The sequence below is a fragment of the Ahaetulla prasina genome, chromosome 7 (genome assembly GCF_028640845.1).
Source record: "Ahaetulla prasina isolate Xishuangbanna chromosome 7, ASM2864084v1, whole genome shotgun sequence".
Taxonomy (NCBI): Eukaryota; Metazoa; Chordata; class Lepidosauria; order Squamata; family Colubridae; genus Ahaetulla; species Ahaetulla prasina.
In genome coordinates, this window is record NC_080545.1 from 84,372,041 (window position 1) to 84,396,911 (window position 24,871).

At 39.8% G+C, this 24,871-nt stretch overlaps 1 protein-coding gene across 1 annotated transcript in view; it reads left to right on the forward strand.

The window, feature by feature from the left end:
• The window catches only part of CACNA1C (calcium voltage-gated channel subunit alpha1 C), a 614,085-nt gene that overhangs the window by 55,540 nt on the left and 533,674 nt on the right, over positions 1-24,871 (forward strand). Inside the window, exons 2-3 of the mRNA XM_058191893.1 lie at positions 16,963-17,299; positions 22,436-22,541. Coding sequence (XP_058047876.1) covers positions 16,963-17,299; positions 22,436-22,541 — 443 coding nt within the window. The remainder of the gene's footprint in view (positions 1-16,962; positions 17,300-22,435; positions 22,542-24,871) is intronic.

The following is a 24,871-nucleotide window of genomic DNA, read 5'->3' on the forward strand; positions in this document are numbered from 1 at the left end:
CCCCCCCTCCTCTTGAAATATACAATACCATTCCATGTTTTATCTTGATTTTTCCTTGTCCTTTTCCAATTGATTAGATCGTAAGTGTTGAAAAATGATGGGTCCTCACACTTATGACCATCGGAGCATCCCCAAGGTCATGTGATCATGATTCATGTACTTGGCACAATGTATGCCTGGATATATTCAGGTACTTGTGCATTTTATAATAGCCACAGCATCCTGTGGTCATGTGATTGCTATTTGTGACTTGCATGGCATCTAACAAGCAAAGTCCATGGGGAAGCCAGCAGGAAAGGTCACAAGTCTCAGTCACATGATGTCTTGCTTAATGACCACAGTAATTCACTTAATGACCATAGCAAATTCATAAAATTGGGTGTGGTCATATGATGCCTCGCTTAATTAGCGTACGTCTTAACAACAACTTTCTGGTCCCTATTGTAGTCATAAGTTGAAGACTATCTGTACAATACAAGACTCAATATAAGTTAGCGTAACTTTATATATTCTTAGTGTCTTATAAGTCCTAATACTTCTTAAATCTATAGTTTATCTAATTTCATTACTTACATCGTTTAGACTACAGATTGTAATTTTATAGGTCTCTCCTATAAAGTATACTATAGGTTTTAATCCCTATACTTCTTAATTCTATGCTAATATAAGTAGTCCTTTACATAAGGTCACAATAGAGTTCAGAAGTTTGATCGTAAGCTTTTGTGACCGTAGGTCAAGACACGACATGATTGGTTCAATTTCACAACCAGTTTTAAGACAGTTATAAAGCAAGTCATCATAGTTGTTTATCTAATCACATGGTCGTTAAATAAATTATATGGTTGATATTAGCGAACCAGTAGGCGTTTTTTGCAGGTTTCTGTCAGAAAACAACACAAAGCATTGCAAATTGCCATCAGGTGACGGTTGGACATTGCAAACAATCATAAATGCAAGCCAGTTGCCCAGCACCAGAAATGCGGTCACGTGACCATGGGAGATGGGAGATGGTGCTGCTGCAGTAGTGGTGCTGCAGTAGTGGTGCTACTGCAGTAGTGGCAACTACTGCAGTAGTGGCAACTTCAAGGACAAGCCGTAAGTAGCGTTTTCGAAGTCCATCATAACTTCAGTTGTTAAGTGACCGATCATAAATCAAGGACTTCTATTTTAGGGTCATTGTTACGTTATTAGTTATATGCTGGTATACAGTTGCAATAATGGCAGGACAAATTCATTCAAACACTGCATAGAGTTTGCAGAAGGTTTTCCCTTGTGGAATTGGCATATTTTCTACAATGTGGTCCTTAGAGAGGTAGGAAAAACATGTCTGAAAACCACATATCTTTGGCACAGACAGACTTTCAGATAGGCTACTGACAGTTTGGAAAGAGTAGTTGTGATTCTACAGAGTAAGTAATCACTGCTGGTTTGAAGGAAACTAACCACTTTTACGAAATGCGTATTCCCGATGTAGGTAAAATGTTTTCTTTTAGTTGTGTATTTATATGCATCAATTTTATATTAGAGTGGGCATGATGGCTTAGTGGTTAAAGACACTGAATTTGTCACAGTGGTGAAATGCACTTACCTTTGCTACCGGATCGGAAATGTGAGCGTGAGCGCACACGCGCTTGCTATGCTCACACGGCCTCTTCTGCACATGCACAGGGGGTCAAAAATGGGACATAATGAAGTTCCGGCAGGTGGGCAGAGCCTCCCGCCACTGGCCCTACTGGCTCGCGGGAGCCGGATAGATCCAGCCAGATTTCACTGCTGATTTGTCAGCTGGAGAGCTGTCAGCCAGGGTTTGAGACCCAAACTCTGTGGAACAGGGTGGGCTCCTGTTACTCGCCCCAGCTGCTGCCCACTTAGCAGTTTGAAAGCATGCAACTGCAAGTAGATAAATAGGTACCACTTTGGTGGGGAGGCGTTCTGTGCACCTTTGGCATATAGCATTGTTGGCCACATGATCTAGGAAATTGTTTTAGGACAATGCTGGCTCCCTTGGCCAGGAAACGGAGATGAGGACTGTGCCCTACAACGGGACACAACTGCCAGGGGAACCTTTACCTTTTTATTTTTATTAAGTTTGGTTAATTAGATTTAAGATACTTACAGCTGGCCTCTGTACAAGATATGGTCATTGTCCATCAAAGAGTGACCCTCTACACAGCTTAAATTCACAACATAGAGCTGCGGTGGCAAACCTATGGCACGCATGCCAGAGGTGGCACACAGCGCCCTCTCTGTGGGAATGCGAGCTGTCGCCCCACTTCAGCTCTGCCACACATGCGTGCTCACCTCCCACCATTATGTGCGGGGGTGGGATGCATGCGTGGGGGTCGTGCGCGCATTGCATTTTGGGGGTTCGGGCAGGTGCACACTCATTCGCGCATGCACACACAGGCTTTGGTCACTAGATCCGGAAAAGGTTAGCCATCACTGGTATAGTTTCCCCACCCTCCTTTAGATTCACATTCTTTGGTTTACTTCCAGCTCTAGATAAACAAGATGAAATTCACAGTCATCCGGGGGAAAAAAAAGAGACATTCTGTTCATTTTCATTCAATACATATTAATCTCCTCAGAATTTACTTTCCTGTCCTTGGTCTTTTTCCACTGTATATTGACTCACAGGCCTGCGATTAATCTGCCTGGAAAAATGACTATTTGTTTGGCTTAATAGTTGCTTTTAAAATCATGGGACGAATGACTGGATCCTTCAAAGGAGTTTTCTCATCATTTTATCTTCCTTTTGAGCCTGAAGCCCTCAAATATATCTTTTCTGAGGTGAAAATGATAACCAATGCTTAGACAAATGGAATGTATTTCCTACATGGGATGATGGAATAGCTAAGTAGACTTATAACTACATACTACAGACCATCTATCTTCATAATAAAAATATTAGAAATATACTACAGTGGGAGGCATGATCTGGTTCAGCATTGAACAAAAACTTCTACAATAATTTCAAATTGTGTGATAGAGGAACTCCACAGTAAGGTCACTTCAGCTAGGGACTGGTTGGTTTAAGTAGAAGTAGACCTTGTAATTTACAAAATGTGATTTTCTAGTGTATGGTCTGTTATCTGCTGAGAAAATTGTTTGCTGTCCTAGCTGAGTTCATTCCATATGGTCTCTATAATATCTTTTTCTCTTTAATATTGAGTGTGGATTTCTGTTGAATAGAAAATCTATGTTCATGAGGGCCAGTATCAGAATTGTTTCTTTTCAGTAGAAAAGTTTATTTTACCATGTTGTATCAATACATATAATCTTAAAAAAACAGAAAACATGCATTTTTTTCCCAAAGAATGTTATTTACCATGCCACCATTGTGTGTGAATGGACACCTTGGCTCAGAGGCTAGGACACTGAACTTGTTGATCAAAAGGTTGACAGTTCAGCAGTTTGAATCCCCAGTGCTACGTAATGGGGTGAGCAACCGTTACTTGTCCCAGCTTCTGCCAACCTAGCAGTTCAAAAGCATGTAAAAAATGCAAGTAGAAAAATAGGGACCACCTTTGGTGGCAAGGTAACAGCGTTCCGTGCGCCTTTGGCATTGAGTCATGCCAGCCACATGACCACGGAGACGTCTTCAGACACCACTGGCTGTCTTCCTCTGTAGTATTATGATCATGTGCAGGATCAGACTTGAAGGAGAATTTAAGTTAGTTTTGATCTGAAATATCCTAAATAGTTAAAATGTAAAGTTTTTCTAATTTCCCTACTGTTTTTAAGATAACTGTTGAGTCGGACTTCCGGTTTGGCACCGTAGGTGATGGCGGTGATCTTTACGATCACCAACCTCTGGATTATGTGGAATCGCTAGGACAGCTTAAATCTGCTGTCCAGCGGTTCGGAAAACCCCCTCTTCGGGAGAAGGAGAAGGTGGTGAGCTGAGGGCAGAGGTTGAATTTCCCTAAAGCCCCTGAGAAAAAAGGGGTTTGAAGGGTTAAGTTCCCTCCAGTAACCCGAAGTGCTCCAGATCCGAGGATTCTTCTGCTTTGGCGGAACCAATCACCACGACCAAACGCCGAGATTTATTTTGGACAATAAAGGATTATACCGGACAGAACGAAAGTGGGAGAACTTTATGCAAGTAGCCAAGCCGATTCCCCGATACTTTGTAACAAGCTTGAAAACAGTAAAAAAATGGAGGCGAATTGTTAACAAGTTAACGAGTGGAAAGCGAAAGTGATACTTTCAGCGTTTGCCGTCTGCAGTTGGTAATTTGCATGTTACTTGCTGCTTTTACTCTTTAACTCTTTGCTGCCTGCTGATAGAATCTAGGGGAGATTTTTAAATACTGCTTTAAAAGACTGTGTTTCTTAGAGGTTAAGAAGATTTAAAGTGAATATTAAGTTGGAAATAAATAAATAAATAATTTTATAGAAGATGGCAGCCAAACAATTAAAGTCTACTGTAACAAAGAGCTCTGGAACTTTATCAGCTGGTGCCTCTCCAGCTCATACAGCAGAGACTAGAACATTGAATTTAGAGGCGTTACAAGAGAACTTAAAAGGCTTTATAGAAGAAAAATTTAAAGTAATAACTGATGAGATGTCTGAAATGAAAGAGCAGATATCAGAAATTCAAGTGGGAAATAAAGAAGTTAAAGAAGGATTTGTAATGGCAGTACAAAGTTTGGCAACGAATGTGATTTTATTGGAAGAGGAGGTTGAAGAAATTAAGCAACATAATTTAAAATTAGAAAATAAAATGGATGAATTTCAAAGTAAAATGGAAAAACAGAGGATGAAATAGTTTTGATACAATATAGAAATATGGAATTTGCTCTTAGAATTCGAGGTTTGAAAGAAAATAAGGAAGAGAATTTAAGGAAATTTTTCTGAAGTATTTGCTGAGATATTAGCAGCTCGTCCAGCAGATGTGGCTTATCAAATTGATAAAATATATCGTGTGAATTCTTGGATAGCAAGGCAAAAAAGTTGCCAAGGGATGTTGTTATTTATTTTACAAACAGAACAGTGAGAAATCAGATTTTGCAAGCTTCATATAAGGGGAGAAGATTCAGATTGCTGGTCAAGATATTTTGATATTAAAGGAAATTCCACCAAAATGTTAAGGGCTAGGAAGGAATTTGCCTTCCTGGTGAATGAACTTAAAAACATCAGATTGAATATAGATGGGATATTCCAACTGGTATAATAGTATATTATGCAGGAAAGTACATCGTTTCAATACGGTTGGAAAAGCAAGAGAATTTTATGTTGAGGTATTAAAAGTTGGAAGTCTTCCCCATTGGAAGCTAGAAGAAGGAGGCTGAAGTGAAGGAAAGAGAAGTGAAGCAGGTACAAGAACAGATTGTGATGGAAGAAGATTTATTACAAGTGTTGGAAATACCTACGACGGGTTTAGATTCAAAAGAACAAAGGCTGACAAGAGCTGCTGCTAACGCAAGTAACAAGCTTGAAAACAGTAAAAAATGGAGGCGAATTGTTAACAAGTTAACGAGTGGAAAGCGAAAGTGATACTTTCAGCGTTTGTCTGCAGTTGGTAATTTGCATGTTACTTGCTGCTTTAACTCTTTGCTGCCTGCTGATAGAATCTAGGGAGATTTTTTAAATACTGCTTTAAAAGACTGTGTTTTAGAGGTTAAGAAGATTTAAAGTGAATATTAAGTTGGAAATAAATAAATAATTTTATAGAAGATGGCAGCCAAACAATTAAAGTCTACTGTAACAAAGAGCTCTGGAACTTTATCAGCTGGTGCCTCCAGCTCATACAGCAGAGACTAGAACATTGAATTTAGAGGCGTTACAAGAGAACTTAAAAGGCTTTATAGAAGAAAAATTTAAAGTAATAACTGATGAGATGTCTGAAATGAAAGAGCAGATATCAGAAATTCAAGTGGGAAATAAAGAAGTTAAAGAAGGATTTGTAATGGCAGTACAAAGTTTGGCAACGAATGTGATTTTATTGGAAGAGGAGGTTGAAGAAATTAAGCAACATAATTTAAAATTAGAAAATAAAATGGATGAATTTCAAAGTAAAATGGAAAAACAGAGGATGAAATAGTTTTGATACAATATAGAAATATGGAATTTGCTCTTAGAATTCGAGGTTTGAAAGAAAATAAGGAAGAGAATTTAAGGAAATTTTTCTGAAGTATTTGCTGAGATATTAGCAGCTCGTCCAGCAGATGTGGCTTATCAAATTGATAAAATATATCGTGAATTCTTGGATAGCAAGGCAAAAAGTTGCCAAGGGATGTTGTTATTTATTTTACAAACAGAACAGTGAGAAATCAGATTTTGCAAGCTTCATATAAGGGGGAGAAGATTCAGATTGCTGGTCAAGATATTTTGATATTAAAGGAAATTCCACCAAAATGTTAAGGGCTAGGAAGGAATTTGCCTTCCTGGTGAATGAACTTAAAAACATCAGATTGAATATAGATGGGATATTCCAACTGGTATAATAGTATATTATGCAGGAAAGTACATCGTTTCAATACAGTTGGAAAAGCAAGAGAATTTTATGTTGAGGTATTAAAAGTTGGAAGTCTTCCCCATTGGAAGCTAGAAGAAGGAGGCTGAAGTGAAGGAAAGAGAAGTGAAGCAGGTACAAGAACAGATTGTGATGGAAGAAGATTTATTACAAGTGTTGGAAATACCTACGACGGGTTTAGATTCAAAAGAACAAAGGCTGATAAGAGCTGCTGCTAAACGCAAGGAACAAGAGATGAAGGCACAACAACAACTGGCAACTACTACAACGGAAACAGTGGAGGAGCAAGGCCTAAAGTAAAATGTGATCTGCGGCTGGTGTTCCAAAAGTTTCCTTGGCCGATAATGGCAATTAAACTATTATCTTGGAATGTTAATGGCCTGAATTCACCGCAGAAGAGAAGGAAAGTATTTCATTATTTGAAACAATTTAAAAATGACATTACCTGTTTACAAGAAACACATATTAGATCTTGCTAAATGTTGGAGATCATGAAGATGCTACTTATTACCATTTGGATTAAAGTATGGTGGATCATGCAGAATATTTTGAAAAAGAAGATTAAGTTTACTCCGCAGTTCTTTCTACTAGGAATAATTATGGACTATACAGCTATAGAGACTAAATTGATTTTGAACTTAATAACAGTCGCAAGACTTTTGATTGCTCAGTATTGGAAGAAAGAAGAATTACCTACAATCGAAGAATGGACACTCAAAGTATCAAATCTGGCAGAGATGACAAAAATCTCCGCTTACTTGAAAGACTATACACTAGAAAAATATATTTTAGAATGGAAAATGTGGATTGATTATATTTAAAATAAGTATCAGATAAAAAAAATATCGAATAGCATATGAGTAAATTTAGGAAATATTTTGTATTAGATATATTTTTGAAGGAGAGGGAATTGAGAGTGTGACTAAGTGTTCTGTAGGTTATTTTTTCTCTTTTATTTTCGTGTCCAGTCTTTTTGGACTTTCTGGCAATCATTTTGCAGCCAAGATCAAAACATAAAATGGTATAAATCCCCATAGCTCAATATATCCTATAATCCTTTCCTTCTTTTCTTCCGTCCTCCTTTCCCCCCCTCCTCTTGAAATATACAATACCATTCCATGTTTTATCTTGATTTTTCCTTGTCCTTTTGCAATTGATTAGATCGTAAGTGTTGAAAAATGATGGGTCCTCACACTTATGACCATCGGAGCATCCCCAAGGTCATGTGATCATGATTCATGTACTTGGCACAATGTATGCCTGGATATATTCAGGTACTTGTGCATTTTATGATAACCACAGCATCCTGTGGTCATGTGATTGCTATTTGTGACTTGCATGGCATCTAACAAGCAAAGTCCATGGGGAAGCCAGCAGGAAAGGTCACAAGTCTCAGTCACATGATGTCTTGCTTAATGACCACAGTAATTCACTTAATGACCATAGAAAATTCATAAATTGGGTGTGGTCATATGATGCCTCGCTTAATTAGCGTACGTCTTAACAACAACTTTCTGGTCCCTATTGTAGTCATAAGTTGAAGACTATCTGTACAATACAAGACTCAATATAAGTTAGCATAACTTTATATATTCTTAGTGTCTTATAAGTCCTAATACTTCTTAAATCTATAGTTTATCTAATTTCATTACTTACATCGTTTAGACTACAGATTGTAATTTTATAGGTCTCTCCTATAAAGTATACTATAGGTTTTAATCCCTATACTTCTTAATTCTATGCTAATACAAGTAGTCCTTGACATAAGGTCACAATAGAGTTTGGAAGTTTGATCGTAAGCTTTTGTGACCGTAGGTCAAGACACGACATGATTGGCTCAATTTCACAACCAGTTTTAAGACAGTTATAAAGCAAGTCATCATAGTTGTTTATCTAATCACATGGTCGTTAAATAAATCATATGGTTGATATTAGCGAACCAGTATATTCAGTAGGCGTTTTTTGCAGGTTTCTGTCAGAAAATGACACAAAGCATTGCAAATTGCCATCAGGTGACAGTTGGACATTGCAATCAATCATAAATGCAAGCCAGTTGCCCAGCACCAGAAATGTGCTCACGTGACCATGGGAGATGGTGCTGCTGCAGTAGTGGCAACTTCAAGGACAAGCCGTAAGTAGCGTTTTCGAAGTCCATCATAACTTCAGTTGTTAAGTGACCGATCATAAATCAAGGACTTCTATTTTAGGGTCATTGTTACGTTATTAGTTATATGCTGGTATACAGTTGCAATAATGGCAGGACAAATTCATTCAAACACTGCACAGAGTTTGCAGAAGGTTTTCCCTTGTGGAATCGGCATATTTTCTACAATATGGTCCATAGAGAGGTAGGAAAAACAGGTCTGAAAACCACATATCTTTGGCACAGACAGACTTTCAGATAGGCTACTGACAGTTTGGAAAGAGCATGTGCAAAAGAACATAGTAGTTGTGATTCTACAGAGTAAGTAATCACTGCTGGTTTGAAGGAAACTAACCACTTTTACGAAATGCATATTCCCGATGTAGGTAAAATGTTTTCTTTTAGTTGTGTATTTATATGCATCAATTTTATATTAGAGTGGGCATGATGGCTTAGTGGTTAAAGACACTGAATTTGTCACAGTGGTGAAATGCACTTACCTTTGCTACCGGATCGGAAATGTGAGCGTGAGCGCACACGCGCTTGCTATGCTCACGCGGCCTCTTCTGCACATGCACAGAGGGTCAAAAATGGGATGTAATGATATATCGGTGGGTGGGCAGAGCCTCCCGCCACTGGCCCTACTGGCTCGCGGGAGCCGGATAGATCCAGCCGGATTTCACCGCTGATTTGTCAGCTGGAGAGCTGTCAGCCAGGGTTTGAGACCCAAAATTCTGTGGAACAGGGTGGGCTCCTGCTACTCGCCCCAGCTGCTGCCCACTTAGCAGTTTAAAAGCATGCAACTGCAAGTAGATAAATAGGTACCACTTTGGTGGGAAGGCGTTCTGTGCACCTTTGGCATATAGCATTGTTGGCCACATGATCTAGGAAATTGTTTTAGGACAATGCTGGCTCCCTTGGCCAGGAAACGGAGATGAGGACTGTGCCCTACAACGGGACACAACTGCCAGGGGAACCTTTACCTTTTTATTTTTATTAAGTTTGGTTAATTAGATTTAAGATACTTACAGCTGGCCTCTGTACAAGATATGGTCATTGTCCATCAAAGAGTGACCCTCTACACAGCTTAAATTCACAACATAGAGTTGCGATGGCAAACCTATGGCATGCATGCCAGAGGTGGCACACAGCGCCCTCTCTGTGGGAACACGAGCTGTCGCCCCACTTCAGCTCTGCCACACATGCGTGCTCACCTCCCACCATTATGTGCGGGGGTGGGATGCATCTTGTGGGGGCTTGTGCGCATTGCATTTTGGGGGTTCGGGCAGGTGCACACTCATTTGCGCATGCACACACAGGCTTTGGTCACTAGGTCCGGAAAAGGTTAGCCATCACTGGTATAGTTTCCCCACCCTCCTTTAGATTCACATTCTTTGGTTTACTTCCAGCTCTAGATAAACAAGATGAAATTCACAGTCATCCGGGGGGGGGGGGGGGAAGGGACATTCTGTTCATTTTCATTCAATACATATTAATCTCCTCAGAATTTACTTTCCTGTCCTTGGTCTTTTTCCACTGTATATTGACTCACAGGCCTGCGATTAATCTGCCTGGAAAAATGACTATTTGTTTGGCTTAATAGTTGCTTTTAAAATCATGGGACGAATGACTGGATCCTTCAAAGGAGTTTTCTCATCATTTTATCTTCCTTTTGAGCCTGAAGCCCTCAAGAATACCTTTTCTGAAGTGAAAATGATAACCAATGCTTAGACAAATGGAATGTATTTCCTACATGGGATGATGGAATAGCTAAGTAGGCTTATAACTACATACTACAGACCATCTATCTTCATAATAAAAATATTAGAAATATACTACAGTGGGAGGCATGATCTGGTTCAGCATTGAACAAAAACTTCTACAATAATTTCAAATTGTGTGATAGAGGAACTCCACAGTAAGGTCACTTCAGCTAGGGACTGGTTGGTTTAAGTAGAGGTAGACCTTGTAATTTACAAAATGTGATTTTCTAGTGCATGGTCTGTTACCTGCTGAGAAAATTGTTTGCTGTCCTAGCTGAGTTCATTCCATATGGTCTCTATAATATCCTTTTCTCTTTAATATTGAGTGTGGATTTCTGTTGAATAGAAAATCTATGTTCATGAGGGCCAGTACCAGAATTGTTTCTTTTCAGTAGAAAAGTTTATTTTACCATGTTGTATCAATACATATAATCTTAAAAAAACAGAAAACATGCATTTTTTTTTCAAAGAATGTTATTTACCATGCCACCATTGTGTGTTAATGGACACCTTGGCTCAGAGGCTAGGACGCTGAGCTTGTTGATCGAAAGGTTGATAGTTCAGCAGTTCGAATCCCCAGTGCTACATAACGGGGTGAGCAACCGTTACTTGTCCCAGCTTCTGCCAACCTAGCAGTTCAAAAGCACGTAAAAAATGCAAGTAGAAAAATAGGGACCACCTTTGGTGGGAAGGTAACAGCGTTCCGTGCGCCTTTGGCATTGAGTCATGCCAGCCACATGACCACGGAGACGTCTTCAGACAGCACTGGCTGTCTTCCTCTGCAGTATTATGATCATGTGCAGGATCAGACTTGAAGGAGAATTTAAGTTAGTTTTGATCTGAAATATCCTAAATAGTTAAAATGTGAAGTTTTTCTAATTTCCCTACTGTTTTTAAGATAACTGTTGAGTCATTGCATTCTCACAGTCCTCTATTTTGTTTCTTTTCCCATTTGCTGTCTTCTGAACTCTATGATAGGACTACATTTTATTTATTTATTTTATTTATTTATTTATTTTGTCAAACACAACAGTATATGTAAGTATAAGCATGAAATAACCATACGAATTGGATACAAAGGGAACATTAGGACAGGAACAGTAGGCACGCTGGTGCTCTTATGCACGCATGAAAATTATCAGTAGAATCCAAATCAAGTTACTTCAAGGTTTGAAGTGCAACACATATATACTGGGGATTAGTACACTGTGAGACACAGTTTGGTCTAGTAGTGGTTGAAAGGATTGGGCTAGAAAGGGGGAGACCCTGAGTTTAAGTTTTGCCTTAAATCAGGGGGTCTCCAAACTTGGCAAGTTTAAGACTGCTGGACTTCAACTCCCAGAATCCCCCAGCCAACCATGCTGGCTAAGAAATTCTGGGAGTTGAAGTGCACAGGTCTTAAAGTTGTCTAGTTTGGAGATCACTGCCTTAGACATAAAGCTTGCTGGGGCACTTTGGCCCTAGGAAGGAGGAGGCAAAGGCAATTCACATTCCAAAAATGCTGCAAGAATCAAGAGTGGCTTGAGGGCATTGCTCCCACCAGTACTTTACTACAACCCTCCCCCTGCTGCCAATGAAAAAGAGAAGCAGGGATAGCTGCATGTGAAAAAAAATATTGGAAATTCTTCTTGTTCTGCTTGATTATAGAATTATAATTCAAGTTGTTCCTGTGTAAGCTTGAACTAGAAGTTCTCTCTTTAAAAATTAAGCGTGCCGTTTCTCTGCTCTTAAGACATGCTCAATAGTATTGCAGCTGACTTCAAAGCAGATGTGTGGGATTTTTCATACAGAACTGAAACATTACCAGATTTAAACCAACACAAAATATTAGATAAGACAAAGTACTGAAGAGAAGCTAAGACTGCATATTTGAAGAATAAAGGTTCCTTGTATATTTGACAATTAAGGCTAACAGAATGTTTATTAAAGATGCTTTGATCAATATACTGGTACATTTCCATCTTCAAATCTAGAGACAAAAAATTGTTTGTGTAATTGATTTCCATAAAATCATGTTGAGGCCCATGGTAGAAATCTAAATATTCCGGTTAGAAAATTATAATTTGTTTATTTATTTAAAAGTCTTGTATGGACACCCATCTTATGTACATGGTTAATTTAACAATAATAATACCAAGAGAGTATTAAATAAAACCAGTGACAAAATACAAATCCTAGCAACTTCAGCGGCATTCTCTAACCCAGGGGTTTCAAACTCAAGGCCTGTGGACTGGATCCAGCCTGCCGGCTGCTTAGATCTGGCCCGCAGGTCCACCCTGGAAATGCCTCTGCTAGCAAAAATGGAGCCCAGGTGGGCCCTGTGTGGCCTCTCCAAGCTCCATTTTTGCTGGCAAAGGACTGCAGGAGGCCATTGTGGCCAAAACTGGACCCTCAATGAATGACATCAAGCCACCCTGACCATACCCTCACCTTCCAAGGTCAAACACAACCCTGATGCGGCCCTTAATGAAATTGAGTTTGACACAGCGGTGAAATCCGGCCGGATCTATCCGTCTTGAGTGAACCAGTAGTGCCAGCAGCGGGAAGCTCCGCCCACCCACCAGGACATCATTACGTCCTGTTTTTGACCCTCTGTGCATGCACAGAAGAGTCTGTGAATGCACAGAAGAGGTGTGTGCACTCAATTCCCAAACTGGTAGTGAAGATAAGTGCATTTCATTGCTGGTTTGACACCCTTGCTCTAACCCAGGGGTCTGCAAACTTGGCTCCTTTAAGACTTATGGACTTCAACTCCCAGAGTCCCTCAGCCAGCAAAGCTTTTTAAATCCAGCTTTTTAAATCCTATCAGAAGCCTAGGAAAATGATGGCATAGGGATATCAGTGGGGAAAAGGCAGGAACCAGTATGGAATGTGTGCATTTCCTAGCCCCACTAGATAACTATGTTTAAAGGGAGGGAGGGAGGGAGGGAGGGAGGGAGAGAGAAGCGGGGTGTGGGGGGATAATCTGGTCCCATTCCATTTTAAATGTGATAATCAACATAATCAATACCCAGAAAAAGAATTGTAAATAAAGACACATTGACAATATTTTATTTGGATGTATAATTACAGATGTACTTATTTATGAATTCTCTGTACTTTGGAGTACTGTACTCTATAATAAGTCAAATTATAGTTACAATTAATAGCAATTTTATCTTTTTCCCCCCTTCAATCTTGGTTTATTGGCTTACCTTCCCAAACAAGCAAATTAATTATTTTGATTCTTTTCTAGTTACCAGGTGTGGAAGATTAACTGATCTCAAAAGCATCTGGGTTAATAACTTGCATGGGAGATCTATAGAATCATAGGGCTGGATGGACTTTAGAGATCTTCTAATCCAGACCCCTGCCCAAGGTTGGAATCCAGTGACCCACAACTCCAGGAAGCAAGCTGGTTAATAGTTCTTATTATCAGGAAATTCCTCATTTACAGGTTGGATTTTCCTCTTGACAAGCTTCCACCTACCTTCAGGTGTTATGGAGAATAATTTGATGTCCACTTCCTTCTGGCAACCTTTCAAGTATTGGAAGACTGCTATCATGTCTCCTCTCAGACTTCTCTTTGTTAAGCTAAACGTAACCTAATTTCTTTACACATTCTTCCTGTAGCCTCACTAGCGCCAGAAAATTAAACATCAGCGGAAAATACCAGGTTGCAAATTAAACTGGGGAGGTGGAGGAGGGGAAATACATTCCAAAAGAAGTAGTTTGGATTACTTTTTTAGTTACTTTGTGTAATCCCAGAATCGTTATGAAAGGCTGTGGAGGAAAAAAAACAACAACCCTCCAAAAGTGATTTATGCCAAGTTATGTGATTAAAGTGCAATGAAATGTCCTGTCAACTTTCACTGCATGTCCAATTCCACAGGTTTGTTTTCTTGCCACTTAAATTTTTCTTCTTTCCATTGTCATTTCAGTAGGAAGAAGGTTACATCATTTCAGCCAAAGATTTACTTTTTAATGTGTAATGTAGAAACTGGAGTATTGAGACAGATTGTTACAACATCTGGGCTCTTTTTCCTAGACTGTCAAGTAGACATTTTGAGCACTAACATTTTTATTACAAAAGACTTAGGGTGACAAATTAAGTTCTGGAGCTACAAATCTTCAAAGCTACTGCTGCAAACTGAATAAAAACCATGCATAGAATAGTAGTTGGCTCAGACATGAGCAAAGCCATATTGTTTGTCTCATGAGGACTAGTAAATGGTGAACATCTGTCCCAAATTAAGATTATACACTTTGTCCAAATCAGACAAGTGATTGGGTCATTTGAGGCAGAAAATCATAAGTGTTCCCCCTGCAAATTCATCTGTCTAAGAATACAATAACAATAAATTAAAAATCTAAGAAGTTGGTTACGTGCATCTCTTTCAGTGTTTGTGCTCTTGTTTTAATATTGATGGCACACGCTTTGAGTTGCATTATTTCCTGGCCATACAGTGTTTTTGTTATTGTTTTTTTGAATTTATATCCCGCCCTTCTCCAAAGACTCAGGGCGGCTTACATTGTGTTAAGCAATAGTCTTCATCCATTTGTATATTATATACAAAGTCAACTTAATTGCCCCCAACAATCTGGGTCCTCATTTTACCTACCTTATAAAGGGTGGAAGGCTGAGTCAACCTTGGGCCTGGTGGGACTTGAATTTGCAGTAATTGCAAGCAGCTGTGTTAATAACAGACTGCTTAGTCTGTTGAGCCACCAGTGTGAGTCGATACTGGAACTAGCTTTTTGTATAGGGGCAAAAATATTCTAATTTGCATATCCTCGTTTTTTGTTCTTGTGAAATAACATAAGTATTGTGTCCTTGTGGCAAAATTGTGAGGGCATGTTGTGAGGAGATGGATCCCCAGGATCTTATGGATCCCAAAATTTTACCAAGGAGTTCTCTGCCTGGTTGCTGGGTGAGCATGGCCATGGTGGGTGTGGCCTAGTCAACCGCCTGCACCACAAGGGAGGGGGTGCATTTTTGCCCTCCCGGGGCTCCGGAGGCTTTCCTTGAGCCTCTGGGAGGGTGAAAACAGTCTCCCCAGGCTCTGGAGGCCCTACAAACTTCCAGTAGGCCTGTTTTTTGCCTGCCCCGAGCCTCCACACATACCCTGCACTTACCTGCATCCAAAACGGGCCGTGTGGGGACTCCTGGGAGGGGTTGGGTGGGGCCAGCCAGGAGTGGGATTTGGGGGGTTCTCTGAACTGCACAGAATCTTAGCTAGAGGTTCTCCCGAACCCCTGTGAACCCCCAGCAGCCCACCCCTGGGTGCATTCCAGTGAAGCAAGAAGGAACATAGCACATCTCTAGTGATTTATTGAAAATATGGGTGAAGATGGGGGCCAATTGGTCAGCACAGACTTTTAAGCAAGAAGGAGTTATCTTGTCTGGGCCTGGAGCTTTTCCTGGCTTTTGTCTGTGAAATAGGTCCTGCACTTCCTTTTCTGTGATCACTAGGGTTGTGAACCCAATGAAATGGGGTCAGTTGTAGGCTTGGCTGTTGTTGGTGTGTCTGAGATGGGGTTGTGGAGATAGGTGGCTGTAGTTTCCTTTCAAACCTGCAGTAAAACTCATTCAGGTCATCTGCCAGTTGTTGATTACCTTCAGCCTGGGAAGGAGGTTTGCCATAGCGGTGATATTTTAAGAGTTTTCCACATGTTTGCTGGTTCATTTGCTGAAAATTGATTCTTTAGCTTTTCAGAGTAGCTTCTTTTGCTGCTCTTATCTCCCTTGTTAGTGCATTTCTGGCCTGATTGTACAGCATTTTATCACCTTTTCTGTAGGCTTCCTCTTTGGAATGTCGTAGCTGCTTAAGTTTAGGTGTAAACCAAGGTTTGTTATTACTGTGTATTCATAAGTTCCTTGTAGGTACACATAGGTCTTCTGAAGCTGACATATGATGTTACAGTATCTGTGAGTTCATCCAGGTCTGCAGAGGTATCTTTAAAATATTCCAATCAGTGCAGTCAAAACATGCCTGTAGCTTTAATTCTGATTCCTCCGTCCAGGTTTTCACTGATTTAATTATTGGTTTTATGGCTTTAAGTCTTTGCCTGTAAGCAGGTACAAGGTGAATCATGCAATGATCAGAGTGTCCTACAGCTGCGTGGTAAAGACCGATGAGCATCTTTAGTGTTGCACTTACCTGCATCCAAAACGGGCCGTGTGGGGACTCCTGGGAGGGGTTGGGTGGGGCCAGCCAGGAGTGGGATTTGGGGGGTTCTCTGAACTGCACAGAATCTTAGCTAGAGGTTCTCCCGAACCCTTGTGAACCCCCAGCAGCCCACCCCTGGGTGCATTCCAGTGGAGTAAGAGGCAACCCAGCTCAGATATTTTGTGTGACAGAAAGAGGGTGAAGACAGCCCCTCTCTAATAGTACACAGAGTATATTGTAGATGCAGATACTAAAGTCTTCGGTCTGGCAACATTGTGTGTGTGTGTGAAACAATAAAGAACTCAGCTTGGAAGAATTGCCATGTACCATTCTTGGATTTGGGCCGGACATAATTGTGGAATAATTTAAGCCACAGGTTGTGCTGTCTTTCTCAGCTTTATCTTTGATCTTTTATTTTTCTTACTTCTAGGTTCCAACTATGTGAGTCCCCGTCCGGCTCATGCCAACATGAATGCCAATGCAGCAACAGGGCTGGCACCTGAGCATATCCCTACTCCGGGTGCAGCTCTCTCCTGGCAGGCTGCTATCGATGCTGCCAGGCAGGCGAAGTTGATGGGTGCTGCTGGCAACGCAACCATATCCACCGCTAGCTCCACACAGAGGAAACGGCAACAGTATGGGAAACAGAAAAAACAGGGTACCACGACCGCTACACGTCCTCCCCGGGCACTGCTGTGTTTAACATTGAAAAATCCCATCCGGAGGGCATGTATCAGTATTGTTGAATGGAAATATCCTTTTTTGGTGTAGTCATGTGGGAACTGGCAAATCATCAGGTTGCATAAGGTTTGATTGGGAATAGTAAATGAGCCTGCAGATTAGGGGGAGGAGATGCAGATCAGATGGAATAGGCTGGGATTGGTTTCATTCAGATTTATGGAGGTCAAGACATGGCTATTTATAGATGAATGGAAATTGTGGCATGTTTCCTTGACCATTTTATACTCGAGTCCTGTATTATTTCTGTCTTTTTTTAAAAAACAAACGAACATGTTTATTTATTCCTTTATCATCAAAGACAAAACAAAGAAAAAGGAAAAGGAAAAAAAGGCTAACAAACACTAACAACAAAAGGAAAAAAAGTGTACCAAAAAAGAAAAAAAACCCCAAATATCTAACATTAAACATAAAAAAAAATACATCTAACATTAAACGTAAGAAAAAACCCACCTGAGCTGAAAGCTGAAAGATACATAAAAAAATCTAATACATTCCACTCCCCTTACATAACAGGTGTACTAGTAAACTTCCCCCTTTATATTTAACAAAAATACTATGTTACATAAATAAATATCCCTGTTGTGGAAATCTATTTATCTAATGATTGAATCAACCAACATCTGTATGTGTGTGTGTACACACGCACGCACACACACAGAGTCAACAGGTTACCCCAAAATTAAAACTAATCTTCAGATGTATTATTTCTGTCTTGATTGGGTAGGAAACGAGATGACCAGGTGCTAGCTAACAAAAGAGACATTTTCTGTGATCCTTCACAATCTGCTCCTCCTGACTTTTATCTGTAACTGAACAATAAACCCTGTTACAAAGACCCAGTTGATCCAGTGACGATCTGACCCAGATCTTTTTTCTATTTTTTTAAAAAAATTAAACCAGATTCTGATTTAAATACAAGAATGTAGGTGGCTCTGAAATTAAATTTCTTATGAGTCGTATGCCTCTAAGCAAAGCAGAAGGGATAAATTGAAAACCTCATCGTTTTACCAGAGTATTTAAAACAATTTTCCTTCAGTATTAGGGGAGTTTAAAAATGGACTTGTCACTACAGAATTCAAAGATATCCTCCAGCGTCTCCTTTTTCTTTCTTTTCCCCCCTCTACAATTGTTTGATCTTCTGGATTAATTTTATATCTTACTTTCCTGGACAAAGAAACTCCATGTTTGGCATCCCATGATGGATGGCTAACTTAAGGGGGCCGAGCTGATATTTGTTTATTTGCCTGGCATCTGAGTAGCTGTGCATCTCCGGGCAGTTCGCACAAGCGAAGGCCTGATAAATGGAAGAGATTTGCACTGGCTGAACAGATGGATGTGTTGCAAAATAGGAGAGTACAGGGATGAGATCTGGAAATGGTTGAACAATACGCTTAAGTCAGTCTCTGCAGATGAATATTCTTTTGGAAAAAACACAACACAGAAACAGCTGAAATCCTCCCAGCAGCTCAGAAAGGGGATCCTTTGCCAGATTACATATTTACAGGTAGTCCTTGATTTATGGCCATAACTGGGATCAGAATTTCTGTTGCTAAGCAAGCCAGTCAAATGAGTCATGCCTAATTTTACGACCTTGTTTGCCACCGTTATTAAGCAGATCACTGCAGTTAAGTGAATCGCATGATCATTAAGCAAATCTGGTTTCCCCTCCTTTGATTTTCTCAGAAGCTGCCTGGGAAGGTCGCGAATGGAAATCATGTGATACTGCAACCATCATAAATACATGCTGGTTTTCAAAGCACCTGAATTTTGATCATGTAAGTGTGGGGTTGCTACAACGGTCATAAGTGCAGGGACCGGTCCTAAGTCACCTTTATCAGTACTGTTGTAAGCTCAAACAGTTGCTAAATGAATAGTTGTAAGCCAGTCATTAATTGCTGGCAAATAAAATCCATTTGGTGATTATATTGCAATTGATGTATTTATTTGTTAATGAAATTTATATAACCGCCATCTCACTGGAAGTGGCTCTGGGCACTGTACAACAATGTATACAGGTAGTCCTCCACTTACAACAGTTCACTTAGTGACCGTTCAAAGTTACAACAGCACTGAAATGACCCTTTTTCACACTTAATGACCATTGCAGCATCCCCGTGGTCACATGATCACCACTCAGACGCTTGTCAAGTGACTCATATTTATGACGGTTGCAGTGTCCTGGAGACATGGGATCACCTTTTGGGACCTTCTGACAAGCAAAGTCCCTGGATAAGCCAGATTCAGTTTACAACCATGTTACTAACTGAATCACTGCAGTGATTCACTTAACGATCGTGGCAAGGAAGGTTGTAAAATGGGGCAAAAAAAATCACTTAACAAGCATCTCGCTTAGCAACATAAATTTTGGGTTCAACTGTGGTCATATGTCGAGGACTACCTGTATATGTAACAATATTATACATGCATTTATACATTGTGTGTAACAGTATTATACAGCTGTCCCTGACCTCCTGCCTTCCAGTTTTGTTGAGGCAAAACTTTCAGGATTCAATAACCATGTTATTGTAATCCCAGCCCAACTGGAAGGCTCCAGATGACCATCATTTTAGGAAAGGAACAATCTCCCAGTGCTTCTGATGACCAGTATTTTGCCACTAATTTGAGATATAAAGTAATAGAACTCATGAAACTTTAATCTAATGCCTTCTGCCTAGATTGACTTACCAGATGCCTCTGAGAACCCTGTATAAGTTTCTCCAACTTCTCCATAGATGCAGAAATAGTGTCACAGATGTAAAACTATTATGAAACGATAAAAACGAGCTTTATATAAAAATGCTCTCTCTCTCAAATCAAGACATAGTAAAATTTCTCGGTATAGTAATTATTTCTTGGATATTCATTAACTTATATTTCCTTTTACTAAAAAAAAAACAACAACCCCTACTTAAACCCTTTCAAATGTGTTCCTATGCAAAATTTAAAAGCGTTATAATCTATTTTAATAAAAAGGAAATAGTTGAACAGAGATTTTGAATGGTTAAGCTATTATGCAGGTCAATGTAAAATTACGAGCTATCTAAAAGAACTGGAGCAAAATGCATCTCTGGAACCAAACGTTAATTGCTTGCTTTCTCTAGTTCAGAATGTCCTTCTTTCCACAGTTCTATTTTTCAGTCTTTAGCTTGCAAAAAGTGGCACAATCATATGCAAGAAACCTATTTACTTTGCATATGCTCTATGGTAAATGAATAGATTGATTACTTGGGCACATACTCTACTCCATTCTATAAGAATTCATCAGTCTGATTCAGAAAAGTAATCCAGTTTGGTTCAAATTAATTTGGAAAATGGTTGAGGTCCACTCAGCTTAAAACTGAATTGTTGAATGAGTTCTGGGTATTTACAGAAACATTCAGCTTGTTTGAATTGATGCAGAACCACTTAATTAGATTCAATAATCAATTCAGTTTGGAGAATTGATCAAATCACCCTTGTTTTGAATCTCTGCATCAAGTACTGTATTTGCATCCATCTAACGGCTGTCATTTCCAGATCTGCTTTGATATATTGTTTTCCACATGATGTTGTCTTTATATAGTTCTGTTCCCAGAAACTGCCATACTGCAATTTATATTCGTGCATTTGACCTTAAAGTGTAAAAACACAATGCTATAGGAAAGGAAGTTATATTTGAACTTCTGCAGTGCCAGATTCTTTGGTTTTATCCATCTCTACTATACAGAACTACAGAAAAAACAGTACAAATTTGGACAGGGGAAGCCAAAATCAAATTCTGAGAGTTAGGCCGGTTTTCCTCTTAAATGCAGATATTCTGTTATAAACTACCAAAAAAGCAAATGGGTCAAAGTGACACATTGCTATATCTTGCTTTTCCCTAACATCATGTATACAAATTCAACCAAAACGGAAAAACACGGTAGAGCAGATCTACCATATAGAATAAGGTCACAAACTTATTTAATTCCAAAATACAGGACTAAATCTAACTAAACCTATATTTTCATAGGTTAAAAGTGCCCTTTAAAGTAACCTTGCCTGTGTATGTAAACCTTTCTGAGACGTAGTTCTTTTTAAAATCCTTATATTCTTTAAAGTCCCTAGAGCAGGGATGTCAAACTTAAGACCCACAGGATGGATCCGGCCCATGGGGTGCTTAGATCTGGCCCCCGGGGCCTCCCTGGAAACAGCAAAGGACTGATCCGCGGTACCTCTGCCAGTGAAAACAGAGCTTGGGGTGTGTGCGTCCCCCCCGGCCCCGTTTTCGGTCGCGACGGCCTCCTGCAGCACTGCCAGCAAAAACAGCTTTTTGCTGCCAAAGAGCTAGCAAAACAAACAAAAAACAAAAAAGGAGAAATGTTTCCCCTTTTGCATTTGCACATGGCAAGAAGGGATAGGAAAGGAGAAAGGGAAAAAGAAAGATGAAGAAATAAAAAGAAAGATGGGAAGAGGGCAAGGAAGGAAAAATAAGGAAAGAGGGGAAGGAAGAAGAAAGGAGAAGGAAAAGGGAAGGAAAAGAAAGGAAAGAAGAGGGAGGAAGGAAGGAAGGAGGGAGGGAAGGAAGGAAGGAAGGAAGGGAGGGAGGATCTGAGGGAAGTCCTGCCTTAGCACTTGGCCACCACAGGTGCCCCCCTGACACGAGTGATGTTGAGCTGGCCATGCCCACCCTGGCCACGCCCACCCTGGCCATGTCTACCCCAGCTATGCTTACCCCAGCCACACACACACACACCCTTCCAGCCTCCCAGAGGTCAAACATAACCCTGATGCGTTCTAAAAGTTGCTTTTCTGAAGTGATAGATGAGGATGAAATTGCATTGCAAATGCAGTTAGAGATAAGAGATTCAGCTGGAAGCGGTTTGCTCAAAGCAGCACAGCAAAGATGGAAATATATAAATTTCAGCTTAAATAAAGGCCAAAGGAAAAAAGCTTAAGGAATCTATGTGTATTCTGGCACGCGACTGGCCTTCTGTGCTTTTGACATATTAAGAAGAAATTTGGCTGGGAAGGTGAAAAAGCACTTTAAAGCCAGGTGTTTCTTTTCAAAATACAAAGAAATTAGAACAGTCTTCTTTAAACAGAATCCTTTTAAACCTTTTTTTCCCTTCCAGCGTAATTAGTTTATACGATTTAAGCTCCGATTTAAGAAACTGACTATCTTCCTTAACTCCATTCCTCAGACCATTTGAAATTATTATTTTACTGACTATTTTTGCCAATTGTGTGGCCTTAGCTATCTATATCCCCTTTCCAGAAGACGATTCCAATGCCACCAATTCCAATCTGGTAAGTCTTGGTTTACGCTTATGGCTTTGGCAGAAAAAAAGATCTTATTTGGAACTCAAGAAAAAGGCATTTGAAAGGTTGACATGCCATGTGTTCATTTTGTAGTCATGGATATATGCATGGATTTCGGGCAATAGAGTCTTGGATTGTTTGATATTTGGATTAAACCTCACTTTTGTGTTTTGTGTGTGTGTTGTTGGAACATTGCCTATGTTCTTTATATTTCTTCAAGCAATGGAGGATTATTTATTTCAGCTACTAAACAGTCTTAGTGTTATGTTCAAATGTTTGACAATAGGACTTGTGGTGTATTTGATGTGTGGTAATTGATTTTTTTCCCCCTTTCTTCTGTTGCTTGAATTTTTTTCTCTAAATGCAGTGGTAATGCCATTGTTTCCATATGGGCAAGGCTTATTATAGAAAAGTAGGACATACATTTGCATTTCAGTTTTTAAGTATGTAGAGGCAGTCCTCAACTTACGGCATCAGAATTTCTATTGCTAAGCAAGGCAGTTGTTAAATGAATCAGACCCAATTTGACAACTTCTTTTGCCATAGGTTTTAAGTGAATCATGTGGTTATTAATCAAATTCAACTTCCCCCATTTATTTAGCTTCTTGGAAATCAGCGGGGCAAGTGATCATATAACCTCTAGGTTCTGCCTCTGTTGCAAATACATGCTGGTTGCCAAGCACCTGAGTTTTCAATCATGTTACTGTGGGGATAGTGTGATTGTCGTAAATGCAAGGACCAGTTCTAAGTCAATTTTTTCAGCATTGTTGTAACATCAGCTGGTCACTAAATGAATGGTTGTAAGTTGAGGACTACTTGTAATTTCTTCTGGCAAAAGAAAAAAAACAAAGATCCCAAAAGCTAGTTTGATAATAAATTTTAGATAAGAGACTTAAAGTTGTGGTTGTATTTAAAGCAGTTTCTTGGAGAGATAAGTTGGAGGAAGAATGACAGATCTGTAAACCTATAAAATATCTGTTAAGAATTTCCATTATTATAGGAAGCAAATTTATTTGTGATTTGGTCCCAGTAATATCCAATTGTTTTTGTGATGACTATTAGAAAGGCAAGAGAAGAATACTGGAATAATTGTGTCTACAAATACTGATCAGTATGATAGGAAAATAGGATCTGCTGAATAAAACAGCAACTTACGAATGTATATTGTATACTCTAAAAAAATAGAAAGAAAAACAATAAATTTCTTCTTGAATATACTGAAAATGTGACACTGATTGTGGCCTTAATCATGAACAGTTTGTTAAACTGATTGTGGGAAATTGCAGAAAACTACACTATTAATGTGGTTAATACAATGATTATGTGAACATTTATAATATGTGTTTAAGAGATGTTTCATTTGTTTAGTGGTATCATATCTAGGCTGCAGAAATCAAGATGACAAGTAGATGGCAAGAGAGATATGACAAAAATTAACTCTTTGTTGCCTTCTAATGGCTGCCTTGATATAGGCAGCCTAAATACAGTACCTCTAAACCAGTGTTGGCGAACCATATCAGCACCAAGTGCCAAAATGGGGCCCGGATCTTCCGGTTTCTGACATACATGTGAGCGTGGAGACCAGCTGGCCAGTGCGCATGTGCGTGCCAGAAATAGGAAGAGCAGCCACCCAGTGTGCATGTACGCAACAGGAAGATGATCTTCCGGTTTCTAGCGCGTGCATGCGCACCGGCCACTTGGTCTTCTGGTGCTCATGCAAAGACCAGCTGGCTGGTGCGCATGCATGTGACGGAAACTGGAAGATTATCTTCTTGGCATGCACATGTGCACCGGGTGGTTGCTCCTCTGGTTTCTGGCATGCATGCGCGTGTGAAGACCAGCTGGCCGGCGCACCGGAACCCGGAAGAGCAACGGGTGATGTTTCACATGCCTGGAGAGATGGCTCTGTGTGCCACTTCTGGCATGCATGCCATAGGTTCTCCATTACAGCTCTAAACTGTAACAGTCTAGAAGTTGCCTGTGAAAGTACTCTAACACTTTCAAAAGCATTGGAAAATGGAGAAAATTAGCTTGAATTCTCTTTGATATCTCTTAGTGTTATTGCGGTTGTTATTTTATCACACACACACACACACACACACACACACACACATATATATACACACACATACATATATATATACATATACATACACATACATACATACATACATACATACATACATACATACATACATACATACTGTATGCCGAATATACCTAAGCCTGCCTCCTATTTTCTGGTGGTTGGAGCTTGTTATAGTTGTAAACAACCTTGCATTAGCCACATGTTTATAACTGATATCTAATGATTTGGG